The sequence below is a fragment of the Apteryx mantelli genome, chromosome Z (assembly GCF_036417845.1).
Source record: "Apteryx mantelli isolate bAptMan1 chromosome Z, bAptMan1.hap1, whole genome shotgun sequence".
Classification (NCBI taxonomy): Eukaryota; Metazoa; Chordata; class Aves; order Apterygiformes; family Apterygidae; genus Apteryx; species Apteryx mantelli.
The window spans coordinates 37999495-38016617 of record NC_090020.1 but is presented as its reverse complement, the minus strand read 5'-3'; the positions used below and the strand labels follow the sequence as shown (position 1 = coordinate 38016617).

Sequence of the window (17123 nt, the reverse complement as noted above, 5' to 3'; positions counted from 1 at the left end):
GTCTCCTCCTCGCCGATCTGTGAGCCTAACTGCAGAGTCACTGCTTCGCCGTGTAGTGGTCTGGATACGTCCAGCGTCTGAGAAATCGGCACTTCTGAAGACAATGTTGTATTAAACTCAAGAACTGTCTCCTGCGACGGGAGAGCGAGTGACCGATCCCAGCCTAGACGCAAGCGCAGCTCGGGCCGAAGCGCCTGCGAGGCATGGCGCTTCCTCGAGCCCATCAGCAGGTGCCCGGGCCGTTAGGCCCGCGCGTGCGGTATTTCCTCGATGACGCGCACTCCAGAGGAACAACCAACTCTCCTATTTAAAGGGTGCGGCGCCTTCTCGCGCCCGGTGCTTACGGCGTTAGCGCGAGGCGGTAACGGCTGCCGGCCCGGGGACCGGCTCGCGGGCAGGAGCGGGGCGCGGCAGGCGCCATGGCAGCGGGGCGCGGCAGGCGCCATGGCGGCGGCGCCCCCGCCCCACGGCAGCCAGCTCCCGCGCCGGGCACGGCGGCAGGGCCAAGCCCTCTCCCTTCGCCGCCCCCGGCGTGTTTTCCTGGAGCGCCTCCGCGTGTTTCAGCCGCCGACAGAGGCAGCTCTGCCTGCGGCGAAGCCCCCGCCAGGGGGCTGCCCTTGCCTCGCCCCACCTGCCCCCCGCCGCCGCTTCCTACGGGCAGGAATCGGGGCGCAGGGCTCCTCCTCCCGCCGCCGGCTGCGGGGAGGCACCCGCTGCCGCAGGAGGAGCGGCGGCGGGAGAGACGCTGCCCGCCCGGCGAGCGCCCCGGCGGCGCGGGCTCGGGGGGCCGGGCCGGGCCCTATGGTGAGGAGGAGGAGCCGCAGCCGGGATTGGGGGCCGCCGGCGCCGCCCGTCTGGCCGGGAGGAGGAGGCGGCAGGAGGAGGAGCGGCGGCGCCGGCTGCAGCGAGCTGGCTCGGCTGCCCCTGAACATGGCGGCGGCGGAGGCGGCGGCTCCTCCGGCCAGCGGCGGCGGCGGCGGGGGCTGCTCGCCGGCGGGGGGCGGCGGCTCCGTGCCGGTGCTCTTCTGCTTCTCCGTCTTCGCGCGGCCCTCGAGCGTGCCTCATGGCTCCGGCTACGAGCTGCTCATCCAGAAGTTCCTCAGCCTCTACGGGGACCAGATCGACATGCACCGCAAGTTCGTGGTGCAGCTCTTCGCCGAGGAGTGGAGCCAGTACATAGACCTGCCCAAGGGCTTCCTGGTCAGCGAGCGCTGCAAGGTGCGCCTGGTGCCACTGCAGATCCAGGTGAGAGCCACGCCGCCGCCGGCATGGGCTCCGCTCCCCCAGGTGCGGACGGGGGAGCACCCCCCTCCTGCCCGCTGCCGCCCCGGGAGTCTCGCACGGAGTCTGGGGCGGTTTCGTGACACGCGTCGCCCCGTCCCGGATAAGTGCGAGCCTCCCTGGCGCTTGGCTCGCACCTCTGTGGGCGCCGAGTCCTGACCCGGCAGCCCGCCCCTTCCCCGCGGTGGCGCCTCGGGAGCCCCGGGGCGGGCAAGGGACCCTCCGGCCGGCCACGGCGCTGATACAGTTTCGGGAGAGACGGGGGAAGCAGAGCCCGTGCGCGGGGCGCAGTAACCGGCGGCGGCGGGGGGAGGCTTCAGTGCCGGCTGGGAAGGGCCGGGGAAAACGCGAACCCGCGAGGGAGCGGCGCAGCAAACCTACTTTTTGTGGCTGTTGAGAAACGCCGATTTTACTGAGCGAGGGAGGCAGCTGCGCTCCACACCGCACGCGTCCCAAAGCCTCGTTTCAGGTTTTATATCTAGTGAGTGAGCACTCGTTTTACCCGGTGAAAGAGGAAGTAGTATCGTGGCTACAATAATAACTACTGCTCCTTTAAAAGAGGCTGCTGGCGTTACCCAGTTTAAACTAGGGACGATGTTACTAGGTGGAGTGGGAGTTTACTACTGCAAACTCAAACGTTGCTCTTTCAAGAGGACTCTGCCGGAGCTTTTATTCCACAGGTTGTAGGTCCCCAAGATCTTGTGTCTGTTCTCGCACAAAAAAAGCTCTTCATGATGTACAGATTCGTAACTCACTAGTTTTGTTCCCATAAACCAGGAAACCAGACTGCCAGACAGATACAGTACGTGTTTTTCATACTAAGATACCTCTCTATGCATACTGGAGATTCATGCCAGTGATGCTCTAATAGTTGCACTCAGAACAAAATTGCTGTCTCTTTCCTTTTTCCAGCTTTCAAGACTTCATTTTTTTAATTACAAAGTTAGCATTTTAATTAAGAAGATTTGTCTTAATTCTTAAGTCAAAGTTTTGCTTTGTCAAGCCAAAATTTTTAATATTAGAAAAGCAATGTCATAAACACTGAAATATTGCTAGCCTTCTCTCTATGCTTCTAGAAAAGATCTAGGTTGTGCTGTTTGTATACTCTGCTCAGTCATAGTGTCCTGAACTCATAAACTACCAAGATGGCTTTTTCACTTGCACTGTGTATCAAAGACCCTTTTGAAGGTTTTTTTTCTTCTTTTCTTAACCATATGTAGGGAAAGGATGTTTAGGAACATCAAACTTATGTAGTAACCTATTTTGTCGTTGCTCACTAATCGTATTTAGCTTAAAGCTTTTCTGCTTTTGTATGTTGAAAACAGAATGGATGGGTGTCCAGCCAGAGAAACTGGAAAGGATAGTCCTCCCAACTTGTAAAAACAGTTGGTTTCAGCAGTGTGATAAGTAAACTAAGTGCTCTAAACATAGAGCTTAAATAGTCTGATGCAGTATCAGTGATGCAGGTCAGAACTTTGTTTCTTATTTCTGTATCCAGATCATTGTTCTGCAAAGACTCTTTTGCAGGTTGCTTTCTGTGCTGAAACTAAGTGCAACCCAAGCGTTTGTAGCAGGATGTCTGTCTTGGTGTTAAAGGTCAGTACTGGGACATTGAATGATATCTCATTCTCTTGAGTGCAAACACACTAATGCAGCCTTAACCGAAAGCAGGGATTCAGGATGAACAATTTAATACATAAACTGTCTAATCGATTAGCTGCTTTCACTGATCCTGTTACAATCCTATGACAATGGCAACTGTTGATATGAAAAGGGTAATACTTGTATGTTATTTTAGTTGCCTCTTTGATGTGCTTCAGCAGCTGAGAATGAGGTGGGGACATCATAATGATGTCAGTCAGCTCTCCTTGAGCCATCAGCAGGTGCTCGGAGAGCACTTGATTTGAGAACACTTGGTCTAATACAGTCACAGCTGCACTTTTTAAGACCTTGAGATTCTACAAGATGTATGGAATTTACTGATGAGAAGATTTGCTGATGAGAAGATTATATTTTCTTTCTTTAACTTAATTCATGCTTTGCCACTCTTGTATGCCTTTTTTCCTGACACTTTTTTCTGCAGTTATGCATCACACAGGTTTGTCCACTCTGAATGTGGTGTAGTCAGTTGAAATACCATTTTGAATGTCTTGTGAAAGGCACAGATGTGATTTGGCTTGCATATTTATAAAATATATTTCTTTTAGAAATAAGATGCAGCATCAGTATTTCTAGACAAATAATTAGAGTATTTTTTCTGTGTTTTTTTTATAGAATATGTGTATGTATTTAATTATAAATGACTTAACCCATAGGACAATAGTGTTCATGAACAACATTCTGCTGTTTAGATTCCTTTTCTATGTAGACTTATGTATGGAAAGGTATACATTTTGTTGCAATAGCTCAGGAAATATCAGCACCAAATGATGTTTGACTGAAATATTCCAATTTCCTGTCTCTACAGTGCAGGGAGGTTGTAATCTCACTGAGAAATCACCATATGTTTCCCTCCAGAAGCCACTCTGCGCAGTTCAGTTTAAAACTTGATCTGTGTAGGGACATTTGTACTAGACACTTTTATTCCAGTCATATTTGGGCACTTGTGCTGTGCTCAAATACGTACATTTGTTTAGCTATACTGGCACAAAACAGCAACTCAAGATTTTAATTGCTATCCAGCGTTACGCAGACTGAGGTTACGATAAACCCTGATGTTCTGTTTGGCTACTAATCTTAAAACTTCTCAACCATATACTTGCAACAAAGAGGCAAGTTTTCTTTGGCATGCTCTAGTTGGTGAGGCAGGTATTTGCTTGTTGCTTGAGGGATTGAGTATTAACAGAAGGGAGCTGTTTGCTTTTCATGGAGTTTACATGTATTAAAACTTTTAATAGAATAATATTTATACTCCAGAAAAAATGAAGGACTACTTTAGCCTCTTTTAAATCTAAATACTGTTAACTCTAAATGCTGTTAAGTAGCACTGCTAAAAATATTGTGTTTTGCTGTAATTGCTGTAGTCTTCTTTAGAGAACAGGAACAGTAAGGAAAAAAAACACTTAGCAGATATCAGAAGAAAAGACAAGTATGCTTGTTACAGGCGTGTAGTAGAGGAGTTTTAGCAGCGTTCAAATATGTGGCAGGCAGGAAGAGGATATTTCACTGTAATTTTCATAACTACAAGGTGACCTCTCTTTAGTAATAGTTGTAGCCTACACTTGTAAACTTGTGACCTAAAGATGCTTTGGCTAAAAATTGAAATTATTATTAAAACAATTACTTAAGGTACCTCTACATCAGGCTCTTTTTAAAGCAACCTTAATGTCTGATGCACATCTTACTTGCCTGGAAAAGCAGCTTGGAGAATTGTACTTATTTATTGCTGAAAGATAAGTTAAAATAAAACTACTAATACACAGATTTTTATTTTAACACATATCTAGTATTGCTGCATGCAGATGCTTCTGAAATACAAGTAACACTATTTCAGGAACCTAAGGCCTTTTTCCAAAGACCAGGAAAAGTCAAAGTACAGATTGCAGTATACCAGTCAAGTGCTTTACATGGGTGAGTTGCATTGCTTAAATTTTTTGTAAAGGCAGTTGTAAATTCTGATATGTTGTTGCTGCAATTAAATATAACGTTTCTAAAAGCAGTGCCTGAAAACATAGGGTGGGGAGGGGAAAGGACTGGAAAAAAAAATTGGAAGATATATTCCTTCAAATCCAGACTCCTTACTAGTGTGTGTTTAATCTGCAGTATTTTGATCACTTCTGACTTTCATGAAGAATCTGATATTATCTTATTACAAACATGATGTGCTTAATCTAACTAAATCTGTACTTTTGAATGTTGGTTTGCCTTTAAGTCTGCATTTTGACTTAGCATAAAAGAAATACCTTCTTAAGTTGAAACACTTGTAACCTATTTTCCTTTGAATTACATTAAACTGAATTGCTTCAATTTTTCATCATTCAAAAGGGGAAAAGCAAAGCAAAATCAAATTTTATAGATGTCCTTCTAGACATAAAGGAGCAGAAAACATACTTGGCTTCTTTTCATTGTTGTCTTTTTATTCTATGCTTTGAAATATCAAGGCTGCAAGGTTCTCCATTCTGCCATTTTCGTGGATAACCTTGGCAAGAGATTAGTAAGGTGACTAGTGATGTCACATGAGACTATTTCTCAGCTTTAACTCTCGTCCATCACAAATAGCAGGGAGAAAATTGCATTTTGTACATGTAATGGTTCCCTGAAGATTGAATAGGGAAAGTACAGATAAAGAACCAGCGTATATGAATATTTTCTGTCAAATTGATTCTGTAATTATGGTTCTTCATCACATTTGCATTTTGTATAATTAATAATAATCAGCAGAAATCAAATAGACCTGAAAAAAACCCACCTGTCCTTTCCCACCTAAGCCTTTTCTAGAGTAGGATTTAAAGCTGTATGTAACTTGTGACAGCATACCTTTAAATCCTGGTCTGGACAAGGTCCTAGAGATGACTTCTTTAGCTGGGTAAAAGAGCTGCATCAGATTACCTTATCTGACATACCTCTTCCAATTTTGCTGTGGATTGCTTCCAACAGAAGAAGAAAGGCCTACTAAATAAGAGGGATGGAGGGGGCATGAAACAAAACAGATGAGGTGTATATATAATTTGGGGGTATTTTAGATTATTATTATTTTAATTTAACTTGTTTAATAGCTTGGTAGCTGAGTAGATATTATTCAGGGTGGATTTTGGCAGCTTCCAAGTGACTGCTGTGGCTCACAATCCTTGTTTGCCCAGCCTGCCTTTCTTCTTGAAGTAAAATTGAACACATGCTTGCATGTCAGCCAAGAGTTGTGGTTTGCCTCCACCCCAAGCTTGCTTGCTGGATTTTGCACTGTTCTAGTGCAGGCTTTGCCAGTCTGCTGCTGGGATAGCAATGTTTTTCACCATCACAGTGACTTTTGAGGTGAAGATGTGTCAAGGCCTTAACTCTGTATAGCAGTGAAAGACGGAACAGCAAGGACTGCTTTTGAGGGAAAGTAAATATTTAAATTACATGACACATTTAAAAACTGATAAACAGCAGTTTTTCTTTATAAATAGCCAATAATTCTTATGAATTTATGGAATCCATTATCCACCATTTTTGAGACTTAATTTTAAACTACCTTTTGTTGCATTCTTACTTTTCCAAATGTGCTATTCTGAGTAATAGAATGACACCACCAAGTGTTCATTTTGATCTTGCCATCTATTTCTTTTAGCTTCTTCTTACTCTAGCACTGTGCTGCATGATTTTCATTGCAGACTTCAAGTTAGTAAGAAATAAATATAAAAATGAATACAAAGAAACATTTGTTAGACTTCATAAAAGCTTTTGTGTAGAAAACCTGTCAGTCCAACTTTATTTAAAATTGCCCTGATATTAAGCTGAGATATGTAAATTAAGATCATGTTAAATCAACTTGATAATAGAGGAAAGCAGATGTAAGGCTTTTGCTCCTTCTTCCTATGATATTTGTCATAAACAGATGGGATTATAGATTTAATGGAAGCCTGTAACAACGATGCTCACTGGTTAGAATGCTAATCAGTATTATCTTTAGTGTTTCACTGTCAAAATGGAAGAATGTTGAATTGGTTTCTATAAGATCTGTTTTGAGTCTGATATTTGTAAGTATTCAGTCATACAAGTCACTACTGAAATTGAGGGCAAGTGCTTTTTTTGCAGAAGGTGCCAAGCTGGGAGGAGCTACAAGCATTCGAGAGAACAGAATTCAGGATTTTCTTGACAAGTTGGAGAAATGAGCTGACATAAGATGCAGTTCAAAATGGAAACAGCACAGATCTACACTTAAGTAGAAATAATCAACTGCACAAATAAAAGCTGAGGAAGTCTCCAAGTAAAGATTGAGGCTGTAATAGACCTCAGGAGTTGAGCTATCATCAATTATGACGAGCAAATAGCATACTGGACAGTGTAAACTGAATAGAGCCTGCAAAGCCTGTGGGTTGAACAATGTTCTCTGAAGCTTTACTAGTACAAAGTATGGACAGAGAAGTAGTACTGGGTGACCCACTTCAGATTGCAAGTTGAAAAGGACTCCAAGGAGAGCAATGGAAATGATCAGAGATGTAGGAGGAAAGATTGAAAGTATTAGATATGATTTAGAATAAAGAAAAAATAAAGGCTAAATGAAGACCTGATGTGAGTCTTGAAATATGTAAAAGGGGACTATGCATGGTTGTACTCATGGAAGAGGAAGGTAATGCTGTTCTTCAAATCCACTGTGGATAGAACTGGAAATAATGTTCTTGAATTGCAGCAAAGGAGTTATGGGTAAGAAAAAACTTTGAGGTAAAGATAGTAGGGCTGTAGGGTGGATTGTATAAGTGCTATGTAAATTATGTATCACTGCTAATTTTTAAAAATGGGGCAGACCAGATACCTGTGATGAATACTTGGGTTTAGTGTATCCTTCCATATAAGCATGGGGTAGACTAGGGCAGCCTCTTGAAAACCTTCCTAGCGTATTCATACCTGTTTCTCTGCTAAGGATGCTAGTGTTGTCTGTTGTATTGGGTGGAAAGATGCATACTAAGGTAGTAGATTGACTCCATTTAGATCACTCTACAGTCCCATGATGGTTTATAGTTCAGAATTTTTTAAAAAAAAAATTTTTAAAGTGGTGGATTGATTTCTAGAAGAAAATAATGGTCTTTGCTTGTCATATGAGTGCCAAGACAAAATGACACGTTTCCTGAGTAGGAGATGCATTTATAAATATTGTCTATTCCAATCACTCTATTTTTGCTGCTGAGCAGTAGAAAAGCTAAATGTCATGATTGAATATTCTGATACTAGTAAGTGCGAGAGTTGAAATGAATTATGATAGGTGCTCACTGTGGTGTTTAATTGTACTTTAGTATATGTACTTCCCTCCAGCTGACTTCTGTGTTGTTCAAGCACTTAGATGGATGGTGCTCAAGAATGAGGCAGTTATTCAATATTTAATTTTCAAAACATTCTTGGTCCCAGGCATCATTTATTACACAGTGTGGAATCACAGAAGTGATGGAAGGGATGTCTTGAGGTCATCTGCCTCAGCCCCTGTTCAAAGCCACCACTGAATCAAATCAGCTCTGGCATTGTCTAACCAAATCTCAAAAAATTCCAAGGATGGAGATACCACTGCTCTGGGCAACCTATTTCAGTGCTGCTCTACCCTCCTAGTGTAAAAGATTTCCCTAATATCTATTCTGATCCTCTGTTTTCCTTTGACCCCAGTAGATCCATTATTAGAACATCTGCTTTACAATCATTACTGAATTTACCTTCATAACTGCTTGAGATAATAGTATTGCCATTTCTCAGATGTGGGCTTGAAGAACTGTGGTTGTGAACATTTACGATTTTGTTAGTAATGGCATCTGAGATGCAGGAGTCTACCATTTACAGTTTTAGCACACCCATTTAAAAAAAAAGCATAACTTTTAGAGAATCCTGTATAGATACATATTTTTCCTCTACAATTTGAACAGTACATTCTGTATGACTTTGCGTGGCTCTTACTGCATTTGAAATTGAGATTAAGTGATTTACTTGGAGGCATATGATATATTAATGAAAGACTTTGGAATAGAATGTAAGGAATGCCAATTCCCTGTTCTTTCAGGGTATGCTACTTTACTGGTAAAGTAATTTTGTTTTAGTTTAAAACATGTCAACCTCAATTTCCAGAAAATGAGATGTATACAATTAATGTCTACTTGCCAAAAGCGGTTTAGTCAATTTGATTTATCACTCTGGTGAAAAGCTCCTCAATGATGTACTTCTCCTGAGCTCCCTTATCTCTAAAGGATAGTATGTAGCTGCTTTCTTTTCCTGTAGTCTTCTGCTTGGGCCTTACCTTTTGCTTCTACAGATGATACAATTAATTCCATATAAATACAAAGCACTCTTTCAAAGTGTGCAAAAATACAATCCTTGGTTCACTTTTTTATTACCCCTCTCCCACACCATTCTGTAGCCTGTATAAGGGGAAACTGTAGAAGATAATCTTTATCATTAATATGTATTCAGCTCTGTTTGTGGTAGTAATACTAGCAGGCTTCTCTGATTTCGTTTTAGTCTTTGGACTTTCATCAGTCCTGAGCTAAAAAATTCTGATAGGGTAAAGAAACTGAATACCCAGTGAAACTATTGAAAATAGTTCTATATAAGATACTTAAAGCATGTATAAAGTTGGGTTTTTTTTTTTGACTTCGATTTATCCTGCTTTTGTGTCACTGAGTTGCAGATTCTAAAATGAATTTGAGGAATGTAATTGAGTTGTCAGTGACTTTTTTCTGCAGTTCTTCAAGATTTCTTATATTTTTAAAAAGTATCTTTAACACATATTCTGCAGAACACTTCCTTGCCCCTCTCCCCTTTCAGAGTCCAGAAATTTTCATGTTTGTTTAAATTGACTTGCATATGTCTCCTGCCTAATAAAATCATGATTACCTATTGATGACTGTAATATACTGCTCAGTATCAAGGCAATGCATTTGATTGTAGAAGCATACCAAAATCAGTCTTGAAAAACCTTTCTCCATCTGTTTCTGACTTAAAGTAAAACAAAAGAAATCCATTACTTGAAAGAGCTTGGCAAACTCTCTCATTCTTCTGCTTTTCTGAAAATGTCTTTATTGCCATTAAAAACATTCTCTTTATTTTGTTTTTCAGATGACTACTTTGGGCAACCTGACACCCTCAAGCACTGTGTTTTTCTGTTGTGATATGCAAGAAAGATTCAGACCTGCCATCAAATACTTTGGTGATATCATCAGTGTAGGTCAACGACTGGTATGTTTATTGCTTTTTTTTTGTGGTAGCAAGTTTTGATCACACATGTAAATTATGTGGTACAACAACCAGTTACTGGTTATTCAGTTTCAAATAATGATGTCTATGCTTTTATCATTCTTTAATTTTTTTGTGCACTTTTTTCCTCTCACAGCTCCAAGGTGCACGGCTCTTAGGAATTCCAGTTATTGTAACAGAACAGTATCCCAAAGGTCTTGGCAGCACCGTACAAGAAATTGATTTAACAGGAGCTAAACTTGTACTTCCAAAAACAAAATTTTCAATGGTATTGCCAGAAGTAGAAGCAGCATTAGCAGAGATTCCTGGAGTCCGCAGTGTTATCTTGTTTGGAGTAGAAGTATGTGCCTTGCCATTCTTGTACTGTTTTATGATCTTATGTTGGCCAACAATAACATTAAGCATTGATTTCTGTAATAAAAAAGTAAATTTATGTTGCTCAGATATCTTCTACAGGTTAAATTATTCTTTATTATGCTATTTGTCTCTAAGATTACTCATAAAATGTGAAATTAGATATTTATGAACAACAGGCTGTTGTCTCAGATTCATGTGGCATTTAAAACCCATGCTGATGTTACTAGTGATGTCATGGGTGGAAAAAATGTTTTAACCCTAATTAATTACATACTCAAATTTGAGATTGTGCTACTTATGTTTTATAATTATGGCTTCTTCTTGTTGTCATTCTCTTCCCTCCGCCCCCTTTTCCTGGCAGACTCATGTCTGCATCCAGCAAACAGCATTGGAATTGATTGGCAGAGGTTTGGAAGTTCATATTGTAGCTGATGCCACCTCGTCAAGAAGCATGATGGACAGGATGTTTGCTCTTGAGGTAGTGTTTCTTAAGTCTTTCTCTGCCTTGGATCTGTATGTTAATTTCCATGTTTATTATAACCTTAAAAGGAAGTTCTAAGGTCAGTGACAGTGAACAAATGTAGACTTGAAAAGAGGTGAATGCTGTAATTCTCAGGATAGCTTGCAGTATAGAGAAGACTTAATGATTTATCTTTCCTTCTTAAATTATGATTTAATATGTAGAACTCTGTTCTGATTGTTTTATGCAATCTAGGTTATTCTAACCACGAGCTTTTCAGGATTTTTTTTTAAAGGAGTTTTATCTGTACAACAGAGTAAAGGTTCTACAGAGCTTTTGTTTTGAATATTTGTTCTGTTCTACTGTCTAAATTCCTTGAGGGGGAAAAAAGGGATATTGCAAGGGATTCTGTTCAAAGCTCCATCTCAAATGTCTGTTCCTTCTTCTCTTCCTCCTTATTAGTGCAAATTAAAGCTTAATCTCCAGAATCTTTAATTATATTAAATAGTCCCCCCCCCACCATGATCTTAGTCTAACTAAATGTTGAAAAAGTGGGGATAAACATACATGCTTAAAAAACCCTTTTTTTTGTTATAACTTTGTAGTAGCAAATTCATGCAAATGATTTTATGATAGTGTACTCTAACTTGCCTACAGGCATCATTGTTGTAAATAAAAAATATATATATATACATTAAGTATTGCAGTTTTTGTCCCAGTTTCTAAGAATTATTTGGAAATTAAAACCAACAGTAACTAAACCATTTTATGCTGTTTTCATAGAACTGGAGAAGAATTTTAATTTCTTCTGATTCTAGTGAATAGGACAGGGGCTAAAGGAAAATCATCAGCCTGTAGCATTTGATAAAATCCATGCCTAAGTGGAAGCTTAATGTAGCCTGTTCCATAATGTATTATGATGGACACAGGGTGCAAGAATGATTGAGATCATGGACTTCCCAAGTCGATACAGTGTAGTAGTCGTCAAATAAGTACAGAAAAACAAAACTGAAATATTTGCCTTGATCTGTTTGTGTTTGTATGTCATTATCACCTATACTGTGTCTGCAAGCATAGAAATCGGTTTAGAGCTTGAAGTACTAAATAACTACCTCTGCCTTTTTTTCTTCCTCTCTAGTCAAAAAGATATTGAACTTAAACATAGTTAGTTGCAAAAACTGTAATCTGTGCAACTTAATCAGGGCTAGAGAAGGTAAGAGCTGGGCACGCTAGGGAATAGGAGACCAGGAGAAAAAGGGACACATACAGAGAATATTAATGATCCTGATTGACCATGGTGATACTTTATTAAAAAAGTGGGTAAAACATCAAAGCATTGGAGAATCCTGGTTTAGACTAAATGTACAGCTATACTGACAGTTTCTAATCATATTCTTATCATTTGTGTGTTTGGCAATGGCTTTCATGAGCTTGCTGCATACCTGGTGGACTGAGGTAAAGCTCACTGGGCTGTAGTTCCCTGGATCCTTCCCATGTTTTTTAAAGATGGGTGTAATAATTGCCTTTTTCCAGTAATGGGAATCCTCCCCGATCAGTGACTTTTCAAGGCTGATAAAGAATGACCTTGCAGTGATTTCAACCAGCTTCCTCAGCATCCTTAAATGCATCCTGTCTAGTCCCACACTTGCCCTCAGTTCTGCATATTTTCCTTCAAGTTGCATGTCCTTGGATGACTGGGGAAAGTGGCTAAAACACTGCAGAAGTATGCAAGGAAAAAGTCAGTGTTCCTTTTTACCAAAATCTGATGAGCTCCTCCCATGTTTTGAATGTTAGGCTGAAGGCATAATTTTCTCAGACATAATTTAGCTTATGACTGTAGCGGTTCTTTAAATTGTGTATGCAAGCTCTCAGATCTGCTGTTAGTCCAGTGTTCAAGAGTCCAGAGTTCAGCATCCAGATGTGTCATAGATCTTGAGCATTACTTTGGGCAGATCACCTCAGATTTCTGGTGTGAACAGTGCTATCTTCATGAAATGCAGATAATTCATTGATTTGTGATATACATGCTTACTGTGCTGGTGAAGAACATATAAATATCTAAACAGGTATGTTAGGAGGTATAGTTTAATTGATAGCCAAAGCTTTCAGGTCTGCCTGATTGCAGACTCTGCCTCTGTAGTGTGCTTAAAAACAACAGCAGACAAAAACTTGCAATAAAAAAAAATTCCCCTTTTTAAAGATAATTCAACCCAGCTGGTCAGGGCTGTAGGCATTCTGGATCTCTGCCCTATCTGATAAAGTTGTCTTTTATCACTGGCTGATCTTGGATAGAGCCAACTCTGTTCCTGTTGGATTTCTTTACTACTCTACATTTGTTCTGTTTCCTGCTATGTAGATGACACAATGTATGTTTTTGTTCCCTGTGTCTGAAAGAGGATGTGCTAAGAAAACTTGCACTGAAGAAGGTCCTCCAGTATGCTTAGTATTTGTATCTCTTCATGTCTAGTAATCGCAGAACCATATAAATTATACTTCTTGAAGTAGAGTATGAGTCAGTGCCAGCATTTTGATTTGGTAAGTTTTACCTTTAAAGAAAAGACCTATTACCATGAAAAAGACAATTGTAAGAAATTGGTCTTCCTTAGAAGGCAGTGTTCTTTAACAGTCTGTTTTATTCTCATCTGTAATAGTTAAAGCAAAATTCTGTATTACTGGAGAAGATCAGCTCAAAACATTGTAAAATTTCATTTTAATTTTCATTTTTTCTTCTGTATGCATATGCGCTTTAAATAAATGTCACTGTACAGAGTAGGAAAGCTGGGGAAATTGCTTTGTTTCAACTTAAGAATATTGTAAAACTTGCTGCCATCATCACATGCAGGAAGCATTAATTTGAATAAACCTAGTTTGTTTACTTTATTATATAGACTGTAGTGGTTCCCTAAAATTAATAATTTTCTCTCATCAGTTACTGTGTAATTAAACAATTAAGCAGCAGTGATCTCCATCTGCCCTAGAAAGTTTGGATCATCTCTTTTCTTTAGTACTTGCAATGGAAACCAATCTGAGGAAGTGCATGTTGTATTTTCTGCCTCTTACCCTCCCTTGGCTCATTCAGGACACTGTAGCTGCATTAAACTTGGTGGAACATACAGCTGGTAGAGGACAATGAAGGGAAAACTGGATCCATGAAAAATTTTACTGACTAAGCATCTGTATGGTTGCTGGGAAGCTGATGGAGATCAGCCTTTACTTAAGGATAACTCTGCTATATAGGCAGCAACTGTAGTCTTAACAGTCTGAAAACTTTGTAATGTGTGATATGGCTTGAGCTACGCAAAGCTCTGCTTAATTGTGCACTTATGAAATAAGGTCTACTAGACCTTTCAGTTTGCTTTTTTTGTGTTGAGCTTATTCTGTAGTCTTTAAGAAGAACCAGCTCAGGAGCTACTTAGACTGAAATGAGATGTTGGTTAAAAGTAACTGCTGGAATATTATGATACAAGGTCTGTAGAAGAGTTCTCTCTCCCTCTCCTGAGATTAGTGGTACTAGTGTGCTGTATAAATCCAAAGACCAAAATATTAGTACATAAGCTCTGAAAAAGAAATAGTTACAATTATATTTCTTGCTTAATGCTTTTATCTTGGACTTGGCTATTTTCTTTTTCCCTGGGCCTTTCAGATCTCATGCAAGAGAGTGAAGAAAGCTATCATCAAGAGTGTAGAGGGGAAAAGTGATGCTATTAGAAGAGGGGGTGGGTATTCTGAAAGCTTATGTGTTAAATCTGACTTGGGGAAAGAATCTATTCCAACTAGGAGGCCTATTCTGTAATCCAGGACAGCCTTTTTCCTCCTGTAAAGCCTAATAAAGTAGAACAGTTTCCATCCTAATTTTATCAATGACATTGTTAACAAATGCTGGAGTGGAATTGGTGATAGTTTTACTAATAGGAGATCTTTTTTAAAAATAATGACTTTCCCCCCTCATGGCGTATACTCATTCACACTTACAAGTATTTCACGTTTTTCTCTCTGCTCTTTTCTCTTGCAGCGTCTTGCTCGTACTGGAATTATAGTTACTACTAGTGAGGCTATATTGCTGCAGCTGGTAGCTGATAAAGAACATCCGAAATTCAAAGAAATCCAAAATTTAATTAAGGCAAGTGCCCCTGAGTCGGGGCTCCTTTCCAAAGTTTAAAGAGGACATCGTGAAAGAGAATTGTATTGTCTGCTTTAAGGATGAAGGAAAGCTGTAAGCGCACATGCACACATTCTTTCACACAAACTCTGGCAGAAATGTAAAATTAAAAATGTTTGTGCTTACCTTAGCAAAAATTGTTTGGTCATACTTCTCAGTGCTGGTGTATTCTGCTCAGTCACAGCTGTCAAAGGCCATCGATACCATAGGACCCTTTTGTTGTCAGATTTCCTATTTATTAAAAAAGTTAACAGGTGCCTGCTAGTCTATACCCACTGATTGTAACAGCTCAAAGTGCGTATTTCTGTGAAACTTCTTCTTTGTGCCCTTTGTAAAAATGTATTGTGGTATTATGTTTTACTTTTGTATTAATAGAAGATAACTATGTATTGGATAAATGTGATGTGATAAGCTCTAATGATCTACATAAATGAAACTATTTTAATAGAGCGTAATTTAAAAATGAGTAAGGTATGTGGACTAGGTGTGCCTTTTTGTTCTCTAGGGTAAGATTTAAATGCTTTGCTTCTTCAGTAGACAAGACACACAGATCAAGCAGCAGTTGATGTTTGATTGCTTTAGGTAGCTGAAGCCTGCATCATGATTTTCAATTATGCTGAAATTCTGACTGCCCAACCCTCTTTATTTAACAGTACACATTAAAAAAAAAAAAGTTGTTTAATGCGATCTATAAAAAGGACTGGTGTAAAGTCATTCAGAACTAGCAGAAGATTACCAAAGGTTTAAATAAATTGCCAACTCTAAGCAATTAAAGAACAAAACCTTTTCAGCTCTTAATACTAAATCTAGTACTATATTTAGATTTACTTTTTTTTCCATGGTTAGATTTAATAATCTTCATCTGATTCACTCATATGGCCAAGCAAGCTCTGAAACAAACCTCAGTTTCTCTAGGTATGTGCATAGTTTTGTAGGCTGCAGTTGGGTGGAGGTTGAATGGAATCTGGCTGAAAAGCATTGTTCAGAAAAATAGCATCTGTAACTTGTTGATATATTTACTGTCTGGAAACAAACTCTTAACACATGACTGTTCATAAAGGCACTTTCTTCATGTTCTAATGGCTTAAAAATGTTATATAAAGTTTACAGTGCAACTGTGACATTTATTTTTTTAAAAGAATTCTAGATGTCATACTGAACACTGATCTCTTTGGTAGAAAACTAATTACAATACATATATTGTTTTAAATTGCTTGTTTTCCCCACCAGATGGCTCTAAAAGAATTGTTTGAGAGTTATAACCTTTATATGTTCAAAACGAATAAAATGTTAACATTTACTGTCTCTCTTATGCTTGTGATATTTATTGAAAAGCAAATCCTGAAAGCTTTGTTTGCTGGAGACATTATTCTATTTTGTGCATCTGTGAAATTTCTATAGATGTCATGGGAATTTTGTGTAAAGATCAAGAATGGATAATATCCAATAATTCTTGTCTTCTATGTCTTGTTATAGTGTCATTTAGTGCTCCAGAATTTTAGGACTTGACATTATGCTTCAAGTTAGGCAGGGAGGGGAGTGTTGTTGAAGAACCCCGTTGTTCAATATCACTGACCTACTTTTACCTTGTTTTCTGGTGTATTAATCATGTTGCCTAGCAGTGTAAAGTCCACTTGTATAAATCAACAGCTGTGCACAAAAATACTATGAATTTCTTATGAAATATTGCTTTTTTTATGTATTGATGTTACCTAGAGTTAGCAGCAGAAGGAAGAATGCTAACATTTTTTTACATGCCTTTATTTTTAGGAAAAATACCTCCTCGATACCAAATACATAATTTTTGAGGCACTTGAATTTGATTGTAAGAAGTTACTGTTTTTATGCAGATATCAGCTGGAGGAGAGATGTCACCAGTTGCTTTCTACAGACTCCTTTCCTAAGGTTTTTACTGCAAGAAGGATCATTTGGGGACAAGGTGATGCTAGAAAAGAGTCTTCTAAACAAATTGATATTCTCTGTGATGATTGTACTATT

The 17123-nt window shown here is 39.6% G+C and overlaps 1 protein-coding gene across 2 annotated transcripts; it reads left to right on the top strand.

Moving 5' to 3' along the window:
* Window positions 1–815: 815 nt before the first annotated feature.
* ISOC1 (isochorismatase domain containing 1) lies at window positions 816–15388 on the top strand. Of its 2 annotated transcripts, none has more exons than XM_067315533.1 (5): window positions 816–1218; window positions 10012–10131; window positions 10286–10489; window positions 10868–10984; window positions 14979–15388. In XM_067315533.1, the coding sequence occupies exons 1-5, from the start codon at window positions 931–933 to the stop codon at window positions 15123–15125; spliced, it is 876 nt and encodes a 291-aa protein (XP_067171634.1). In that variant the 5' UTR covers window positions 816–930; the 3' UTR covers window positions 15126–15388. The 2 variants fall into 2 exon arrangements, with proteins under 2 accessions (XP_067171634.1, XP_067171633.1); XM_067315532.1 differs by having other exon boundaries at window positions 817–1245.
* The last annotated feature ends 1735 nt before the right edge of the window (window positions 15389–17123 follow it).

Coding starts and splice junctions, on each gene's coding strand:
- ISOC1 (XM_067315532.1), top strand. CDS start 931: ATGGCGGCGGCGGAGGCGGCGGCTCCTCCGGCCAGCGGCGGCGGCGGC. Junction 1,246..10,011: donor TGGTGCCACTGCAGATCCAG/GTGAGAGCCACG, acceptor TTTGTTTTTCAG/ATGACTACTTTGGGCAACCT. Junction 10,132..10,285: donor TCAGTGTAGGTCAACGACTG/GTATGTTTATTG, acceptor TTCCTCTCACAG/CTCCAAGGTGCACGGCTCTT.